Source organism: Carcharhinus amblyrhynchos, chromosome 5 (assembly GCF_965287045.1).
Source record: "Carcharhinus amblyrhynchos chromosome 5, sCarAmb.v2.hapA, whole genome shotgun sequence".
NCBI classification, from domain to species: Eukaryota; Metazoa; Chordata; class Chondrichthyes; order Carcharhiniformes; family Carcharhinidae; genus Carcharhinus; species Carcharhinus amblyrhynchos.
This window is the reverse complement of record NC_137328.1, coordinates 125,940,389-125,958,474: the sequence shown is the minus strand read 5'-3', so window position 1 is coordinate 125,958,474 and position 18,086 is coordinate 125,940,389. Positions and strand designations below refer to the sequence as shown.

The 18,086-nt window shown below is 43.0% G+C and overlaps 1 protein-coding gene across 5 annotated transcripts in view; it reads left to right on the top strand.

Moving 5' to 3' along the window:
* Positions 1–18,086, top strand: part of LOC145343336 (FYN-binding protein 1-like) — a 242,692-nt gene that overhangs the window by 126,782 nt on the left and 97,824 nt on the right. For all 5 annotated transcript variants that reach the window (XM_080189552.1, XM_080189550.1, XM_080189554.1 and 2 more), the window contains exon 3: positions 6,963–7,059. In XM_080189552.1, coding sequence (XP_080045678.1) covers positions 6,963–7,059 — 97 coding nt within the window. The remainder of the gene's footprint in view (positions 1–6,962; positions 7,060–18,086) is intronic.

The window sequence follows — 18,086 nt, the reverse complement described above, 5'->3', positions numbered from 1 at the left end:
CACAAAACTTAGTGTTACAGAGTAAATAAAGTTTGTGGTTAAAATTCTCTCCTCTGCTTTGCCACATTTCATTTGCATTATCAGGAAAAGGCAGTCACTGTACTGAAACCCAGATTTGAAATCAGAGAGTTGTTTCCCTGCATGCTTTTTGCCTTCAACCTCAGCTTTTGCACTCCAGTGCGTTTCAAATTTAGCATCTGTCACATTACTCACTAAAGATGCGAGGCATTCAGCTACAGTTTAAATGGAGACAGACTGCAGAATGTGAAGGTACAGAGGGATCTGGATTGTATAGGAACTTTGAAAAGTTAACACACAGGGACAGCAAGTAATTAGGATAGCAAATGAAATGTGGGCTTTTATACAAGAAGGATAGAATATTAAAGTAGGAAAATCTTGCTATCACTGTACAGGACATGGGTGAGACGCATCTGGAGTATTGTGTATAGTTTCTATCTCCTTACTTAATGAAGGACAAATTTACGCCGGAGGCAAGTCAGAGAAGGTTCACTAGGCTGATCCATGGGTTGAAAGGGTTGTCTTATGAAGAAAGATTGAGTAGATTGGGCCTATATTAAATGGAGTTAGAAGAATGAAAGGTGATCTTATTGAGGATATCAGATTCTGTGGTGGCTGGACAGACAGATGCTGAGAGGATGTTTCCCCTTGAAGGATTTATGTAGAACTAAGGGAAGAGCATCCTTAGAGAGACGAAGGATGAGAGGTGACCTGATAGAAGTATATAAGACGTTGAGAGGTAGACATTGGGTGGATTCTCAGAGGCTTTTTACCAGGTCTGGAACGGTTGCTACAAGAGGACACCGGTTTAAGGTGCTGGGGAGTGGATACAGAGGAGATATCAGGGGTAAGTTTTTCACACAGAGGGTAATGGGTGAGTGGAATCGGCTGCCGTTGGAGGTGGTGGAGGCAAATTCGATAGGGTCATTCAAGAGACTTCTGGATGAGTGCATGGGACTTAATAGAATTGAGGGTTATAGGTAAGCCTAGTAGATTGGGATATCATCGGCGCAACTTGTGGGCTGAAGGGCCTGTTTGTGCTGTGGTTTTTCTATGTTCTATGTTCATAAAATCCCTCCTGAGGTCAACAGGCCTTTCCATGGTCTGCCCCTCGCCTGCTCCAATTCCTGTGGTGAGCAGAATGGTAAAATTCCAGCCACTCTCTCTCTCTCACACACACACACACACACACACACTCATTCTCTCTCTCTAAATCACACAGTCAGTCTCTCTGTCTAAATCATACACACTCATTCTCTCTCTAACACACACACACACACACACACACACACACATACAGAAAAACACTCACACTCCTACTCCTCCCTCTCTCACACACGTTCACTTCTCTAACACACACCCACCTTTCCCACACACAAGCTCATTTCTCCCTCACAAACACTCATGTCTTTCACTCACACACACACACACACACATTCAGAACTCTCTCTCTCTTTCTTATACATGTAAACACACACTTATGTACTCACACCTCTCCCGCTCCTCTGGGTTGGTCTCCCCCTCCCACTCTGTACTCGCTGCCAACCCAGCCTCCACTCCTCACCCCCTCATTCGTTTCCTCCATTTATCGTCCCCAGCCTTGGCCTCCATTCCCCATGTCTTACTCTGGCCTCCATTCCCTGATCCTTGCGGTGGCCTCTGTTCACACCTGGTCTTTGAGACAGCAGCCCATCCCATCCCATGGCTGCCATCTACCTTGCTCTGCCGTCCGCTCTAGCCCTTGCCAGCAATGTTCAATTGAGACTGGCTTCTCAATGCATTGGCTGTGGATAGGTTGACTAGTACGCCTGTCAGTAGTCAATGCAGTGTAGAAACCAGCTTTGATTGGAAAGCTGGAAGGAAAGCTTTTTCAAATTGCAAGTGGCCATAACTATCACGGGCATCCAGTATGTCTCCTCTGCAACCTCCAGTTTCTACGGAATCCAATTTGGGAAATGCTTTTGTTGGAGCATTGCATTTTTTTAAATAAAGAAAGACGTTATAATTTTATATTATTTATCAAGAATGAGGGAGTATTTGTTATGTGAATGCATATCCTGATGTTCCACATTCACTGTCGTGCTACAGTCACTGTGAGTCAGTGCAGCTTTGTGATTGAAAAATGATGTCTCACAAATTTCATTGAGATTTTTGAAGGGGTAACCAAGAAGGTAGATGAGGGCAGTGCATTTGATGTTGTCTACATGGACTTTAGCAAGGCCTTTGACAAGGTACCGCTAGGCAGGTTGTTGGATAAGGTTAAATCTCACAAGATCCGGGGTGAAGTATCTAAATGAATACAAAATTGGCTTGATGGCAGAAGCCAGAGAGTGATTGTAGAGAGTTTTTTTTAAACTGGAGGCCTGTGACCAGCGGTGTGCGTCAGGGATCAGTGCTGGGTCCACTGTTATTTGCCATTTATATTAATGACTTGGATGAGAATATAGGTGGCATGATTAGTAAGTTTGCAGATGACACCAAGATTGGTGGCATAATGGACAGTGAAGAAGGTTATCTTGGATTTCAATGGGATCTTAATCAATTGGGCCAGTGGGCTGACAAATGGCAGATGGAGTTTAATTTAGATAAATGCGAGGTGATGCATTTTGGTAGATCGAACCAGGGCAGGACTTACTCAGTTAATGGTCGGACATTAGGAAGAGTTACAAAGCGAAGAGATCTATGGGTACAGGTTCATAGTTCCTTGAAAGTGGAGTCACAGGTGAACATATGGTAAAGAAGGTATTTGGCATGCATGGTTTCATTGGTAAGAACATTGAGTACAGGAGTTGGGACATCTTGTTGACATTTGTAAGGCCACACTTGGAATATTGTGTACAGTTCTGGTCACCCTATTATAGAATGGATATTATTAAACTAGAAAGGGTACAGAAAAGATTTGCTAGGATGCAACCTGGACTTGATGGTTTGAGTTGTAAGGAGAGGCTGCATAGACTGGGATATTTTTCTGTGGAGGGTAGAAGGTTGAGGGGTGATCTTGTATGATGATAATTACAATAATGATAATGTTGGCGATAATGTTGCAGCTTTATAAGACCCTAGTCAGACCTCTGTTGGAATACTGTGCTCAGTTCTGGTCGCCTCATTACAGGAAGGATGTGGAAGCTATTGAAAGGGTACAGAGGAGATTTACAAGGGTGTTGCCTGGATTGGGAGGCATGCCTTCTGAGGATAGGTTGAGGGAGCTTGGTCTTTTCTCCTTAGAGAGACGAAGGATGAGAGGTGACCTGATAGAAGTGTATAAGATTTTCAGAGGTATAGATCGGGTGGATTCTCAGAGGCTTTTTCCAAGGGCTGGAACGGTTGCTACGAGAGGACACAAGTTTAAGGTGCTGGGGAGTAGGTACAGAGGAGATATCAGAGGTAAATTTTTTACTCAGAAGGTGGTGGGTGAGTGGAATCAGTTGCCATCGATGGTGGTGAAGGCAAATTCGTTAGGGTCATTCAAGAGACTTCTGGATGAGTACATGAGATTTAATAGAATGGCAAGTTATAGGTGAGCTTAGTAGGTATGGATATCATCGGTGCAATTTGTGGGCCGAGGGCCTGTTTGTGCTGCAGTTTTTCTATGTTCTATGTTCTAAAATAATGAAGGACATAGATCAACTAGATAGTCAATATCTTTTCCCAAAGGTAGGGGAGTCTAAAACTAGAGGGCACAGGTTTAAGGTGAGAGGCAGAGATTCAAAAGTGTCTGGAGGGGCAATTTTTTCACACACACGGATGGTGAGTGTCTGGAACGAGCTGGCAGAGGTAGTTGTAGAGGCAGGTATATATGAGGTAGGGAGATTCTTCCCGCTTAGAAAGGATAGCAGGACTAGAGGGCACAACCTCAAGATAAGCGGGGGCAGTTTAGATCAGAGTTGAGGAGAAACTTCTTCACTCAAAGGGTGGTGAATCTCTGGAATTCTCTGCCTGTTGAAGTGGTGGAGGCTACCTCGCTAAATATATTTAAGTCACGGGTAGATAGGTTTTTGATAGACAAGGGAATTAAGGGTTATGGGGAGAAAGCAGAAAAGTGGAACTGATCCACTTCAGATCAGCCATGATCTTACTGAATGGCGGGGCAGGCTCGAAGGGCTAGATGGCCTACTCCTGCTCCTATTGCTTATGTTCTTATAATTTTGTCTTTTGAAAAGCATTTAGACAGTTACATGGGTGAGATGGGTATAGAGGGATATGGGCCAAATGTAGGCAATTGGGATTAGTTTAAGGGTTTAAAAAAAAGGGCAGCATGGACAAGTTGAGCCAAAGGACCTGTTTCCATGCTGTGAACGTCTATGGCTCTATATGTGCCAAGTTATAATGCATCAGTCTGTCAGTGTAACAGCCACAAGGAGAGTAGCAATATATATTCACTCAATGTAGCTCCTACATTTTAAATTTAAAGTTGGATTATTTTGAACTTACTGGAACCAGAGAACAATCTCTGAGTGTTCCCTAAAGTATAGGGAAATGATCTTGCTTTTACCCTCAGCTAAAAGACTATCGCATCCAATCTGTGGCCTTTTTTCTTAAACTTCGATCAGTGCAACATTAAAGAAATGTGTGAGCCTCATTACAAAAGCTGCCCTTTCTCTTCAGAACACATGAATTTATAATCATCGACTTGATGTATCTGTTCAATGCTCAGAATTTTCCCGAAATTGGGTCCATTGGTAAGAGAGCAGGAAGTGTACAGATTGTGTAGCACTTTATCAGCTGTGTACAAAACAGATTTGGCTGAAAGAGGACTGGTTTCACTTCATGAATGACTTGTTTTCCAAGAATACAAAAGCAAAATGCTGGAAATCTGAAATAAAAACAGAAAATGTTGGAAACAGTCAAGTTTGACTGTGGAGATGGGAACAGAGTTAATGTGGAAATTTTAACTAAAGCAAATGGGCAGGGATCCAGTGGTTAAAGTTTTAAAAATTGAAATCCCAATCCTTTAGCCATTTCATCTCACCTACCTTCCACCTTAGTGCAGATCTTTCCTTTGGTTTCTATCCTTCCCTGTCCCTTTCCCTCCCTCTGTACAAACTTACATACTGTTTAATTTTTGCCAATGATGAAGTTTTACTCTGTTTTCATCTCTACTGATACTGCTTGACTTGCTATTTTCAGTCTTTTCTTTTTTTATTTCTGTTTTTTTAAGAAGTTGTGGTCACATTTCAAAAGCTGATTCCACATAGAAATTAAACCAAGGACATGAGCCAATTTCATCGTTAGTGGGAACACATTTCTCCTTCTGATTCTGCTTTTCTTCACTTCTCCTTCGTGCTTCCTAATTTTTTTTATATTACAGTTATGCTCAGAATAGACTGGGAGGAACTAAATGGCCTTACACAGCACATTCAATGCAGGCATAATAATCAATGTTACAATGGGGGTTGGTGGAATAGAGTACATAATGAAAGACTTTCATTTATGTAGTGCCTCTCATAGCCTCAGAATGACTCAAAGCACCTAACAGCCAATGAAATGCTTTTGTAGTCATTGTTGTTTCATCAATGACTTTCCTTCCATCAGAAGGTCAGAAGTGGGGATATTCGCTGATGATTGCATAATGTAACCATTCGTTACTCCTCAGATACTGAGGCATCCATGTCCAAATGCAGCAAGACCTGGACAATATCCAGGTTTGGGCCGACAAGTGGAAAGTCACATTCACACCACACAAATGCCAAGCAATGACCATCTCCAAAAAGAGAGGATCTGACCACCACCTCTTGACATTCAGCATTGCCATTACTGAACCTCCACCCACTATCAACATCCTGGGGGTTACCATTGACCAGTAACTGAACTGGACTTGCCATATAAACGCAGTGGTTGCAAGACCAGGTCAGAAGCTTGGAATCCTGCAGTGAATAACTCACCTTCTGACTCCCAAAACCAGTCCACCATCTACAATTGAAGAATCTCTACTTTGCAGAAGGAGGCCATTCAGCCCATTGATTTGCACCAACTCTCCAAAAGAGCATCCTACGCAGGTCCTCCCCCTGCCCTATCCTCGTAGGCCCACGCATTTACCCTGCTAATCCGTTAACCTACACATTTTGAGACACTAAGTGGTAATTTAAGATGGCCAATTCATCTACCCTGCACATTATTGGACTGTGGGAGGAAATTGGAGCACCCGGAGAAAACCCATGCAGACACGCAGAGAACTTGAGTTCCTGGCACTGTGTGGCAACAGTGTTAATCATTGTGCCACCATGCCACCATTTGTACAAGGTTTAAGTCAGGAGTGTGATGGAAGATTCCCCACTTGCCTGGATGAGTGCAGCTCCAACAACACTCAAGAAGTTCGACACCCTCCATGACAAAACAGCTCATATGATTGGCACCCTATCCAAAAACATTCAGTCCTTCCACAACTGACGCTCAATGACAGCAGTGTATACTGTCTACAAGCAACTGCAGCAACTCACCAAGGTTCCTTTGACAGCACCTTCCAAACCCACAACCATTACCATCTAGAAGAGCAGGAGCAGCATATACCAGGAACACCACCACCTGGAGGTTCCCCTCCAAGCCATTCATTATTCTGACTTGGAAATACATTGCGTTCCTTCACTGTCTCTGGGTCAAAATTCCTTCATAGCAGTTCCAGCCCTGATCCCATGAATGAATAAAGAATTTCTTGTCTTGTTTTCAGTCCTTTAACCAATCAGTTATGGTCTACGCCAACTCCTATTATTTGTGTTCTTGATTTTTCTTGTCTTTTGCCTGGTCTGAGACACGCATACGCCATAAATAAATCATAAAAACACTCTATTTCCCTCCTATTTAATGTTCCAGGATGTCTGATAGTTTGTTTCTTTTGCTGTCTTGATGTCTGATCTTTTTCTCCCCTACAGTACTACAACGTTTGACTTCCCACCTTATGACTCTGATTAATATTGTTCATTTTTCCTTTGTCCTTTTCTGTCATACAGGTTCCAATCGTGCTGCCAATAAGATGTCACCTACATCGACTCCTTTGGCACCCAATCTGCCACCTCGCCTGCTAACCAGCAAACCACCTGAAATCATGTAAGTGAAGTGGCTCCAGAAATTAAAATAAAATGCCAGTTAGCATTTTGGCTTTCAATGGCTGTCAGACTGCCTTGCAGGCTTTGCACAGTGTAAGAACTCTGCTCCTCTGCAATTCGCTGTTTAGAACATAGAACATTACAACGCAGTACGGGCCCTTCAGCCCTCAATGTTGCACCGACCTGTGAAACCAATCTAAAGTCCATCTAACCTACACTATTCCAATATCATACATATGTTTATCCAATGAGCATTTAAATGCCCTTAATGTTGGTGAATCCACAACTGCTGCAGGCAGGGCATTCCACGCCCTTACTACTCTCTGAGTAAAGAACCTACCTCTGACATCTGTACTATATCCATCACCCCTCAATTTAAAACTATGTCCCCTCATGCTAACCATCATCATCCGAGGAAAAAGGCTCTCACTGCCCACCCTATCTAATCCTCTGACCATTTTGTATGCCTCTATTAAGTCACCTATTAACATTCTTCTAATGAAAACAGCCTCAATTCCCTCAGCCTTTCCTCATAAGCCTTTCCACTATACCAGGCAACATCCTGATAAATCTCCTCTGTACCCTTTCCAATGCTTCCACATCCTTTCAACAATGCGGCGACCAGAACTGTCCAAATGTGGCCACACCAGAGTTTTGTACAACTGCAACATGACCTCGTGGCTCCAAAACTCAATCCCTCTACCAATAAAAGCTAACACACCGTACGCCTTCTTAACAACCCTATCAACCTGGGTGCCAACTTTCAGGGATCTATGCACGAGATCTCTCTGCTCATCCACACTACCAAGTATCTTACCATTAGCCCAGTACTCTGTATTCCTATTACTCCTTCCAAAGTGAATCACCTCACACTTTTCTGCATTAAACCCCATTTGCCACCTCTCAGCCCAGCTCTGCAACTTATCTATGTTCTTCTGTAACCTGCAACATCTTTCTGCACTGTCCACAACTCCACCGACTTTAGTATCATCCGTAAACTTATGAACCCATCCTTCTACGCCCTCATCCAGGTCATTTATAAAAATGACAAACAGCAGTGGCCCCAAAACAGATCCTTGCGGTACACCACCAGTAACTGAACTCTAGGATGAACCTTTCCCATCAACCACCACCTCTGTCTTCTTGTTTGTGACAGATATTTCTCCACACCCACTCTTCGATACACACACACACACACACACACACACACACAACACACACACACACCTGTTCTGTGACAAGCTCTCCGAAAGCTAAATTATAAAATTCCAGTAATTTTACCACACAATGCCCAGAGGCTCTTAAAGGGTCACAGGAAAGTGGCTGCCCAGGGCTGGCCTTGTCCACAAGTCAGAAGTGGAATTCTCTCCATTTACTTGGAAGAATATGGCTTCAGCACTCAAGAAGCTTAACACATAAGAACATAAGAAATAGGAGCAGGAGTAGGCCATCTAGCCCTTCGAGCCTGCCCCGCCATTCAATAAGATCATGGCTGATCTGTTGTGGCTCAGTTCCACTTTCCCGCCCTCTCCCCATAACCCTTAATCCCCTCTCTTATCAAGAACCCATCAACCCACTTCTTAAAAATATTTAGCGAGGCAGCCTCCACCACTTCAACGGGCAGAGAATTCCAGAGATTCACCACCCTTTGAGTGAAGAAGTTCCTCCTCAACTCCGTTCTAAACCGCCTCCCCTTTATCTTGAGGCTGTGCCCCCTAGTCCTACTGTCTTTTTTGAGCGGGAAGAGTCTCTCCACCTCTATCCTATCCATCCCATTCATCATCTTATACGTCTCAATGAGATCTCCCCTCATTCTTCTAAACTCTAACGAGTACAAGCCTAGTTTATTCAGCCTCTCCTCATAGCTCAATCCCCTCAACTCCGGTATCAGCCTAGTAAACCTCCTCTGCACTCCCTCCAGGGCCAAAACCATCCAGGACAAAACAATCTGCTTAACTGGCATTGTTTCACCACCTTAAACATTCACTCCCTTCACCAGTGACACCCACTGGAGCAGTGTGTACCATCAACAAGATGCACTGCAGCAACTCACCAAGGCTTCTTCAACAGCACCTTCCAAATCAAGACATCTGCCACTTAAAAAGAAAAATGCAGAGACAAAGGAGAATACACCTTCCCGACTTGCGAATGTGTCATTGTTCCTTCACTGTCACGAGGTCAAATTCCTCCCTAAGAGCACAGTGGGATGCTTACCCTACATGGAATGCAGCAGTTTAAGAAGGCTGCTCACCACTACGTTCTGAAGTGGTAATTGGGGATGGGCAATAAATCACAGAGTCACAGAAGAGGCCCTTTGACCCATCGAATCTGCACCGATGCATGAAAGATCCTGACCTGCCCACCAAATCCCACTTGCCAGCACTTGGTCCATAGCACTGAATTTTATGATGTGCCAAGTACTCATCCAGATATTTTAAAAGGATGTGAGGCATCCTGCCTCCACCACCCTCCCAGGCAGTGCATTCCAGACCCATCAGCGCTCACAGTGCAGACAAGCAGCACTGGGAGGCTTCTGTTTTTATAGGTTTCAACTTATAATGGCCTGGAACTGGTTTGAATCAGTTGTACAATTAGCCAGCCTGAGTTACAGTTGAGAGCAACTCAGCTGACTCCTGGTTTCAGCAATGTACTAGCTAAAGTGCGTTAACCAGAGTTCAGGGTACGCACATTCCTCTTGAGTGAAGGGCAAGGTTGGTAGAAGTAGGAACCCTGGATGACTCAGGATAATGAGGCCCTGGTCAAGAAGAAAAAGGAGGCACGTGACATGCATAGGCAGCTGGAATCAAGTGAATGCCTTGAAGAGTATAGGGAGTGTAGGAGTAGCGTTAAGAGAGAAATCAAGAAGACAAAAAGAGGACACGAGATTGTTTTAGCGGATAAGGCAAAAGAGAATCCAAAGAGCTTCTATAAAGACATAAAGGCCAAAAGAGTTATTAGGGAGAGAGTAGGGCCTCTTAAGGATCAACAAGATCATCTATGTGCGGATCCACAAGAGATCGTTGAGATGCTACATGAATATTTCTCATCAGTATTCACTGTTGAGAAAAGCATGGATATTAGGGAACTTGGGGAAATAAATAGTGAAGTCTTGAGGAGTGTACAAATTACAGAGAAGGGGGTGCTGGAAGTCATAAAGCACATCAAGGTAGGTAAATCCCCAGGACCAATCCCAGGACATTGTGGGAGGCGAGGGAGGAAATTGCAGGTCCCCTAACCAAGATATTTGAATTGTCGATAGTCACAGGTGAAGTGCCTGAAGATTGGAGGGTGGCAAATGTTGTGCCTTTGTTTAAAAAGAATTGCATGGAAAAGCGTGGGAACTACAGGCTGGTGAGCCTCAAGTCTGTGATTGGTAAGTTGTTGGAAGGTATTTTGAGAGACAGGATCTACAGGCATTCAGAGACACAAGAACTGGCTTGTGAGTGGAAAATTTATGTCTCTCAAATTTAATTGAATTTTTTGAAGGGGTAACCAAGAAAGTTGATGAGGGCAGTGCAGTTGATGTTGTCTACATGGACTTTAGCAAGGCCTTTGACAGATACCGCATGGTAGGTTGTTGCATAAGGTTAAATCTCACTGAATCCAGGGTGAGGTATGTAAATGGATACAAAATTTTCTTGGTGACAGAAGCCAGAGGGTGATTGCGGAGAGTTTTTCAAACTGGAGGCCTGTGACCAACAGTGTGCCTTAGGGATCAATGCTGGGTCCACTGTTATTTGTCATTTATATTAATGATTTGGATGAGAATATCGGAGGCATGGTCAGTAAGTTTGCAGATGATACCAAGATTGGTGGCATAGTGGGCAGTGAAGAAGGTTATCTTGGATTGCAAAAGGATCCTGATCAATTTGGCCAGTGAACTGACGAATGGCAGATGGAGTTTAATTTAGATAAATGCGAGTGATGCATTTTGCTAGATTGAACCAGAGTAGGACTTACTCAGTTAATGGTAGGGCACTGGGGAGAGTTACAAAACAAAGAGATCTAGGGTACATGTTCATAGCTCCTTGAAAGTGGAGTCACAGGTGGACAGAGTAGTGAAGAAGGCATTCGGCATGCTTGGTTTCTTTGGTCAGAACATTGAATATAGGAGTTGGGACATCTTGTTGAAGTTGTACAAGACATTGGTAAGGCCACACTTGGAATACTGTGTACAGTTCTGGTCACCCTATTATAGAAAGATTCAGTAGGATGAACAAAGAACAAAGAACAACACAGCACAGGAAACAGGCCCTTCAACCCAACAAGCCCACACCGCCATTTTAACATTCAGTGAGTGCCTCATTCCAATCCTCCTTCTACCTACGACTTTTGTCTACGCCTCTTGGGCTCCACAGTAAAGGTGTGCAAATTTAGAGAATTATATGTGTGCCAGATTAAGGGAGGTCTAATTTAGGGACAATTTGTTAACACCAATCAACCTAAAATCACGTTTTTGGGGTGTGGGAGGAAACTGGAGCACCCGGAGAAAACCCACGCAAACACGGGGAGAATGTGCAAACTCCCACAGACACCGACCCAAGTCGGAGATCCGACCCAGGTCCATGTAGCTGCACAGCAAACAATGATAGTCACTGAGCTGTCGTGGTGCCCATCAGTTGGTCCAGTTTAAGCGTACACTAACGACGTGAAGCACTAGGCAACTCTCGAAGCAACATCCAAGAGCAGCCCTCGCACAACCCACTGCATGTATGCCCCTTGTTGGCCAACAAGGCAGACCGAATCATCTGTGGATGTAAAAAAAAGACATCAATAAACATACACAGCTTGTACAGACATTCACGGAAGATTCCCAGAAACTCAAAGGTAAAACAGGTGAGCCATAAAATATGTTGGATGGCCCATAGGAATCAATTGATTCCCAGGAACGTCCTGAGGCTCGTGATCCTTATTTAGAACAGTCTTTTGTATCCCTCCATCTCTAGTCTGCTCATGTGCCTATCTAGGTAAGCCTTAAACAACTCTAGCATTGCTGCCTCCACCACACTACTTGATGGTGCATTCCAGGCTCCCACAACCCTCTGCGTGAAAAACCTCCCTCTAACATCTGAATTATACCTCTCCCCTCTCACCCTAAGCCCGTGCCCCCTCGTGATTTTTGTATCCAACCTGGGAAAAAGCTTCCCACTGTTCACTCTATCTGTATCCTTCATAATCTTATACACCTCTATTAGATCTCCCCTCATTCTCCGTCTTTCCAGGGAGAACAGCCCCAATTTGCTCAATCTTTCCTCATACCCCAGACCTTCCATACCAGGCAGCATCCTGGTAAACCTCCTCTACACTGTCTCCAGAATCTCCACGTCCTTCTGGTAGTACGGCAACCAGAACTGGACGCAGTACTCCAAATGCGGTCTAACAAACGTTCTATACAACTGCAACATTAGATGCCAGCTTTTATACTCTATACCCCTTCCTATAGAGGCAAGCATAAGTCTTCTTCGCCACCTTCTCCACCTGTACTGCCACCTTCAAGGACTTGTGTACTTGCACACCTAGGTCCCTCTGCATTTCTATACTCTTAATAGTCCTACCATTTACCGTATAACTCCCCCCTACATTATTTCTTCCAAAATGTATCACCTCGCATTTATCTGGATTAAATTCCATCTGCCATTTCTCCGCCCAATTTACCAGCCTATCTATATCCTGCTGTATAGAACTCTCTAAAATAATGAGGGCATAGATCAGTCAGATCGTCAACATCTTTTTCCAAAGGTAGGGGAGTCTAAAACCAGAGGGCATATAGGTTTAAGGTGAGAAAGGAGAGATACAAAAGGGTCCAGAGGAGCAATTTCTTCACACACAGGGTGGTGAGTGTCTGGAACAAGCTGCTAGAGATAGTAGTAGAGGCAGGTACAATTTTGTCTTTTAAAAAGCATTTAGACAGTTACATGGGTAAGTGGGTATAGAGGGATATGGGCCAAATGTGGGCATTTGGGACTAGCTTAGGGGTTTAAAAAAAGGTGGCATGGACAAGTTGGGCCGAAGGGCCTGTCTCCATGCTGTAAACCTCTATGACAATGATGCTACAATTCTAAAGTGCAGCTTTTAACTACCCAATTAAAGAACTAATTTAGCTAATCCTGAAAGCAAGTTTAATGACTACTTATCCCCTTATAACTCATCACTTGAACTCGCTGTTTCCACCCAACTCCAAAAGCACTCTCATTCAGCTGCTGGACTAGCCAGTGACACCCACATTAAGGGAGGAATTTTTAAAATTTAGGAATGGAGACTAAATCCTGGTCCTCCTAATGATACCCAGGTTCCATGAGCAAACACAAAACTGGGGATTGGACATAAAAGCCTGTAAAGGCAAATTATTTTATACAGAGGGTGGTACGTGCCAGGAATGTGCTACCAGAGGAAGTGGGAAAAGCAAATATAATAGCAACATTTAAGAGGTATCTTGACAGATACACGAATCGGCAGGAAATAGAGGGATATGGAACACATAGAGGCAAAAGGTCTTCAGTTTAGAAAGACATCATGTGTTGATGTAGGCTTGGTAGGCTGAAAGGCATGTTCTTATGCTGTACTATTCTTTGTTCTGTTTTAACACTCACGCCGCATGAATAAATAAATACACACACACATTCACAGAGACACAAACACATACCCACTCACAATCATTCTCTCACACATTCACCAAAGTGGGATCATACCCAGATAGTGCGACATGAGCTGCTTTTTTGTTCCAAGTTTTCTATATTCAGGGAAGCATACAGACAAATTACTAAAGGATTTTCAAGTCGATGTTCATCTTCAGGTGTAAATCAGTTCTAACTTGATTTGCATAGTTTTTGTTATGATCTCTGTAGAAAGTGATAACTTTTGAAAAGAAATTCAGACTTCCAGTAAATAGATTTCACTGCAACAAACTAAACACTATTTCAGAAAGCAACTTATACCGGAAACTATAGAATAGAGCTTCATCCTTTTAACATTAAAATGACCAAAGATCTCTTGGTTGGCAGTTCACCTTTATACTGTTGTTAAGTAGACACTAAAAAGTGATTCTCAGCTCCCAAGGCTTTGCTTCTATTCTGTCCTTTTTCAGCCTGGAAACTTTTAACCTCGGAACTGTGTTTCACTTTATAGACTTGCCTGGAGATTCTCCCTGTAGCTTATAAGCTAGATAAATCTTCAACCTTGTTTTAAATCCTCACGAATTTGGTCTTTTCAGTAGGAGCTTGAGCACCCACTCACATTCCTGCACAGTGAACTATAGAGACTTGTTGCCACTACCATCTAGAAGGACAGGAACAGCAGATACCTGGGAATGCCACCATCTGGAGGTTCCCCTCCAACTTACTCATCATCCTGACTTGGAAATCTATCTTCTTTCCTTCACTGTCGTTGGGTCAAAATCTTGGACACCATCCCTAACATCACGATCGGTGTACCTATACCTCAGGGACTGCTGTAGCACATAAAGGCAGTTCACCACCATCTTCTCCAGGGTAATTAGGAATGGGAAATAAATGCTGGTCCAGACATCAATGCCCACATCTCATGAACCTTATGTATGTGGACAGAGCCAAAAGCCTTTGGGGATGAAATCTCTAGCATCAGGAGTCTATCTGCTTTTCACTTCAGAAAGTGGGTCAAAATCTTGGACTGCATCCCTAACAACACATCAGGGCCTGCAGAGGTTCAAGAAGGCAGCTCAGCACCACCTTCTTAAAGGCAACTAAAATGGGCAATAATCCTACCCTAGCCAGCAACACCCATATTCCACAAATGAATAAAAAAACTTTCTACTCAGGTAACCAGGATCAGTTTCTAACCCTAAACATATGGTTATCAATGAGAAAGAGCCTGAAAGGCCACAAGGCCTTTCTGGTACAATGACCCGTACAATCGCTATCGTGTGAACCATGTGAAGATTGTCTAGTGTGGTAAAATACTGTCAGACAAGCATTTATAAATATTAAGAAAAATGCCACCCAGTCATCCAAGGAACAGCCCATATATACACCCTCAAAGCAGATGGAGCACCAAAAATTTCTCAATGAGTAAAAAAAAGATTGTCAAATTGAATCAAATCTGTCAACTAATCCTCTCAATGTAAATATTACTTTTCAAGTTTTAGGTAGTACACAGTGTGTTTTACCCAACAAGAAACAGAAGGGGAACTTCCAACCAAGCATCCTCCAACAAGCTAAAAATGTATCGAAGGCTATCATATCTGCCCGTCCACCTTGTAAAATTATATCTTCAGAAGGAACTCCCCAGGGCCTGATGCTCTGCATCCTAGAGTACTTCAGGAAGCAGTCTTAGAAATAGTGAACACATTGGTGATCATTTTATAGACCAGCATTCGAGAGACTCTGGATTGGAGGGTAGCTAATGTAACCCCATTTTTAAAAAAGGAGGGAGAGAGAAAACAGGAAATTATAGACTGGTTAGCCTGACATCAGTGGTGAGGAAATGCTGAAGTCATTATAAAAGATGTAATAACTGATTATTAGGAAAGCAGTGACAGAATTGGTGCAAGTCAGCATGGAATCACTAAAGAGAAATCGTGCTTGACAAATCTTCTGGAATTTTTTGAGGATGTGACCAGTACAGTGGACAAGGGTGAACCAGTGAATGTTGTGTACCTGGGCTTTCAAACGATTTTTGACAAGATCTCACACAAGAGATTGGTGAGAAAATTAAAGCTCATGGCATTGGGGGTAAAGTATTGACATGGATAGAGAACTGGTTGGCAGACAGGAAGCAGAGCGTGGGAATAAACAGGTCCTTTTCAGAGTGGCAGGCAGTGACTAGTAGCTTGTTAGATATGTTCAAGAGGGAGCTGGATGTTGACGTTGTGACTAAAGGGGTCAAGTGATATGGAGAGGAAGCAGGAGTGGGATAATGAAATTGCATGATCAACCATGATCATATTGAACGGTGGTGCACACTAGGACATAAAAACATAAGAACAAGGAGCAGGAGTAGGCCATTTCGAGCCTGCTCCGCCATTCAATAAGATCACGGCTGATCTTTTTGTGGACTCAGTTCCACTAACCCACTCACTAACATAACCCTTAATTCCTTTATTGTTCAAAAATTTATCTATCCTTCCCTTAAAAACATTCAATGAGGTAGCCTCAACTGCTTCGCTGGGCAGGGAATTCCACAGATTCACAACCCTTTGTGTGAAGATATTTCTCCTCAACTCAGTGCTAAATCTGCTCCCCCTTATTTTGAGGCTATGCCCCCTAGTTCTAATTCCACCCGCCAGTGGAAACAACTTCCTGCTTCTATCTTATCTATTCCCTTCATAATCTTATATGTTTCTATAAGATCTCCCCTCATTCTTCTGAACTCCAATGAGTATAGCCCCAGTCTACTCAGGTTCTTCTCATAAGCCAACCCTCTCAATCCAGAATCAACCTAGTGAATCTCCTCTGCACCCGCTCCAGTGTCAGTATATCCTTTTCTCAAGTAAGGAGACCAAAACTGTACACAGTATTCCGGGTGTGGCCTCACCAACACCTTATACAGCTGCAACATAACCTCGCTGTTTTTAAACTCCATCCCTCTAGCAATGAAGGACAAAATTCCATTTGCCTTCTTAATTACCTGCTGCACCTGCAAACCAATTCTTTGAGATTCCTGTACAAGGACACCCAGATCCCTCTGCACAGCAGCATACTGCAATTTTTTACCATTTAAATAATAGTCCATTTTGCTGTTATTCCTACCAAAATGGATGACCTCATATTTACCAACATTATACTCCATCTGCCAGACATGCGCCAATTCACTTAGATTATCTATATCCCTTTGCAGACTTTCAGCGTCCTCTACACAATTTGGTCTTCCACCCATCTTGGTGTCATCTGTGAATTTTGACACACTACACTTGGTTCCCAACTCCAAATCACCTACATAAATTGTAAACAATTGTGGTCCCAACACTGATCCCTGATACACACCACTAGTCACTGATTACCAACCAGAAAAACACCCATTTACCCCCACTCTTTCCTTTCTGTTAGTTAACCAATCCTCTATTCATGCTAATACATTACCCGTAATACCATGCACCTTTATTTTATGTAGCAGTCTTTGGTGCGGCACCTTGTCAAATGCCTTCTGGAAATGCAGATACACCACATCTCAGGTTCCCCATTGTCCACTGCACATGTAATGTTCTCAAAGAATTCTACCAAATTAGTCAAACATGACCTGCCCTTCATGAACCCATACTATGTCTTACCAATGAGACAATTTATATCCATATGTCTTGCTATTTCTTCCTTGATGATAGCTTCAAGCATTTTCCCTACTACAGAAGTTAAGCTAATCAGCCTATAGTTATCTGCCTTTTGTCTACCTCCTTTTTTAAACAGAGGCATCACATTTGCTGTTTTCCAATTTGTGGGAACTACCCCAGAGTCCAGCGAATTCTGGTAAATTACCAGTAGTGCATTTCCCCCGCCACCTCTTTTAGCACCCTGGGATGCATTCCATTAGGACCATGAGATCTGTCTACCTTCAACCCCATTAATTTGCCCAAAACTGCCTCTTTTGTGATAATGATGGTTCTCACTGCCATAGCCTTCTTGTCATCAATTTTTGGCATGTTATTTGTGTTTTCCACTGTGAAGACCAACACAAAATATCTGTCCAATGCCTCAGCCATTTCCTCATTTCCAGTTATTACATCCCCCTGCTCATCCTCTAAAGGACCAATGTTTAATTTAACCACTCTTTTTTGTTTTATTTATTTGTAGAAACTTTTGCTATCTGTTTTTATATCCTGAGCTAGTTTATTCTCATAATGCATCTTACCTTTCTTTACAGTGTTTTTCATGGCTTTCTGCTGACCTCTAAAGGTTTCCCAATCCTCTAGGTGCCCACTAATCTTTGCCACTTTTTATGCATTTTCTTTCAATTTGATAATCTCCTTTATTTCCTTAGATATCCATGGCAGAATAGAAGGGCCAAATGGTCTACTCCTGCACCTATTTGCTATGTTTCTATGAACGCTGAAAGTAGCCAAAA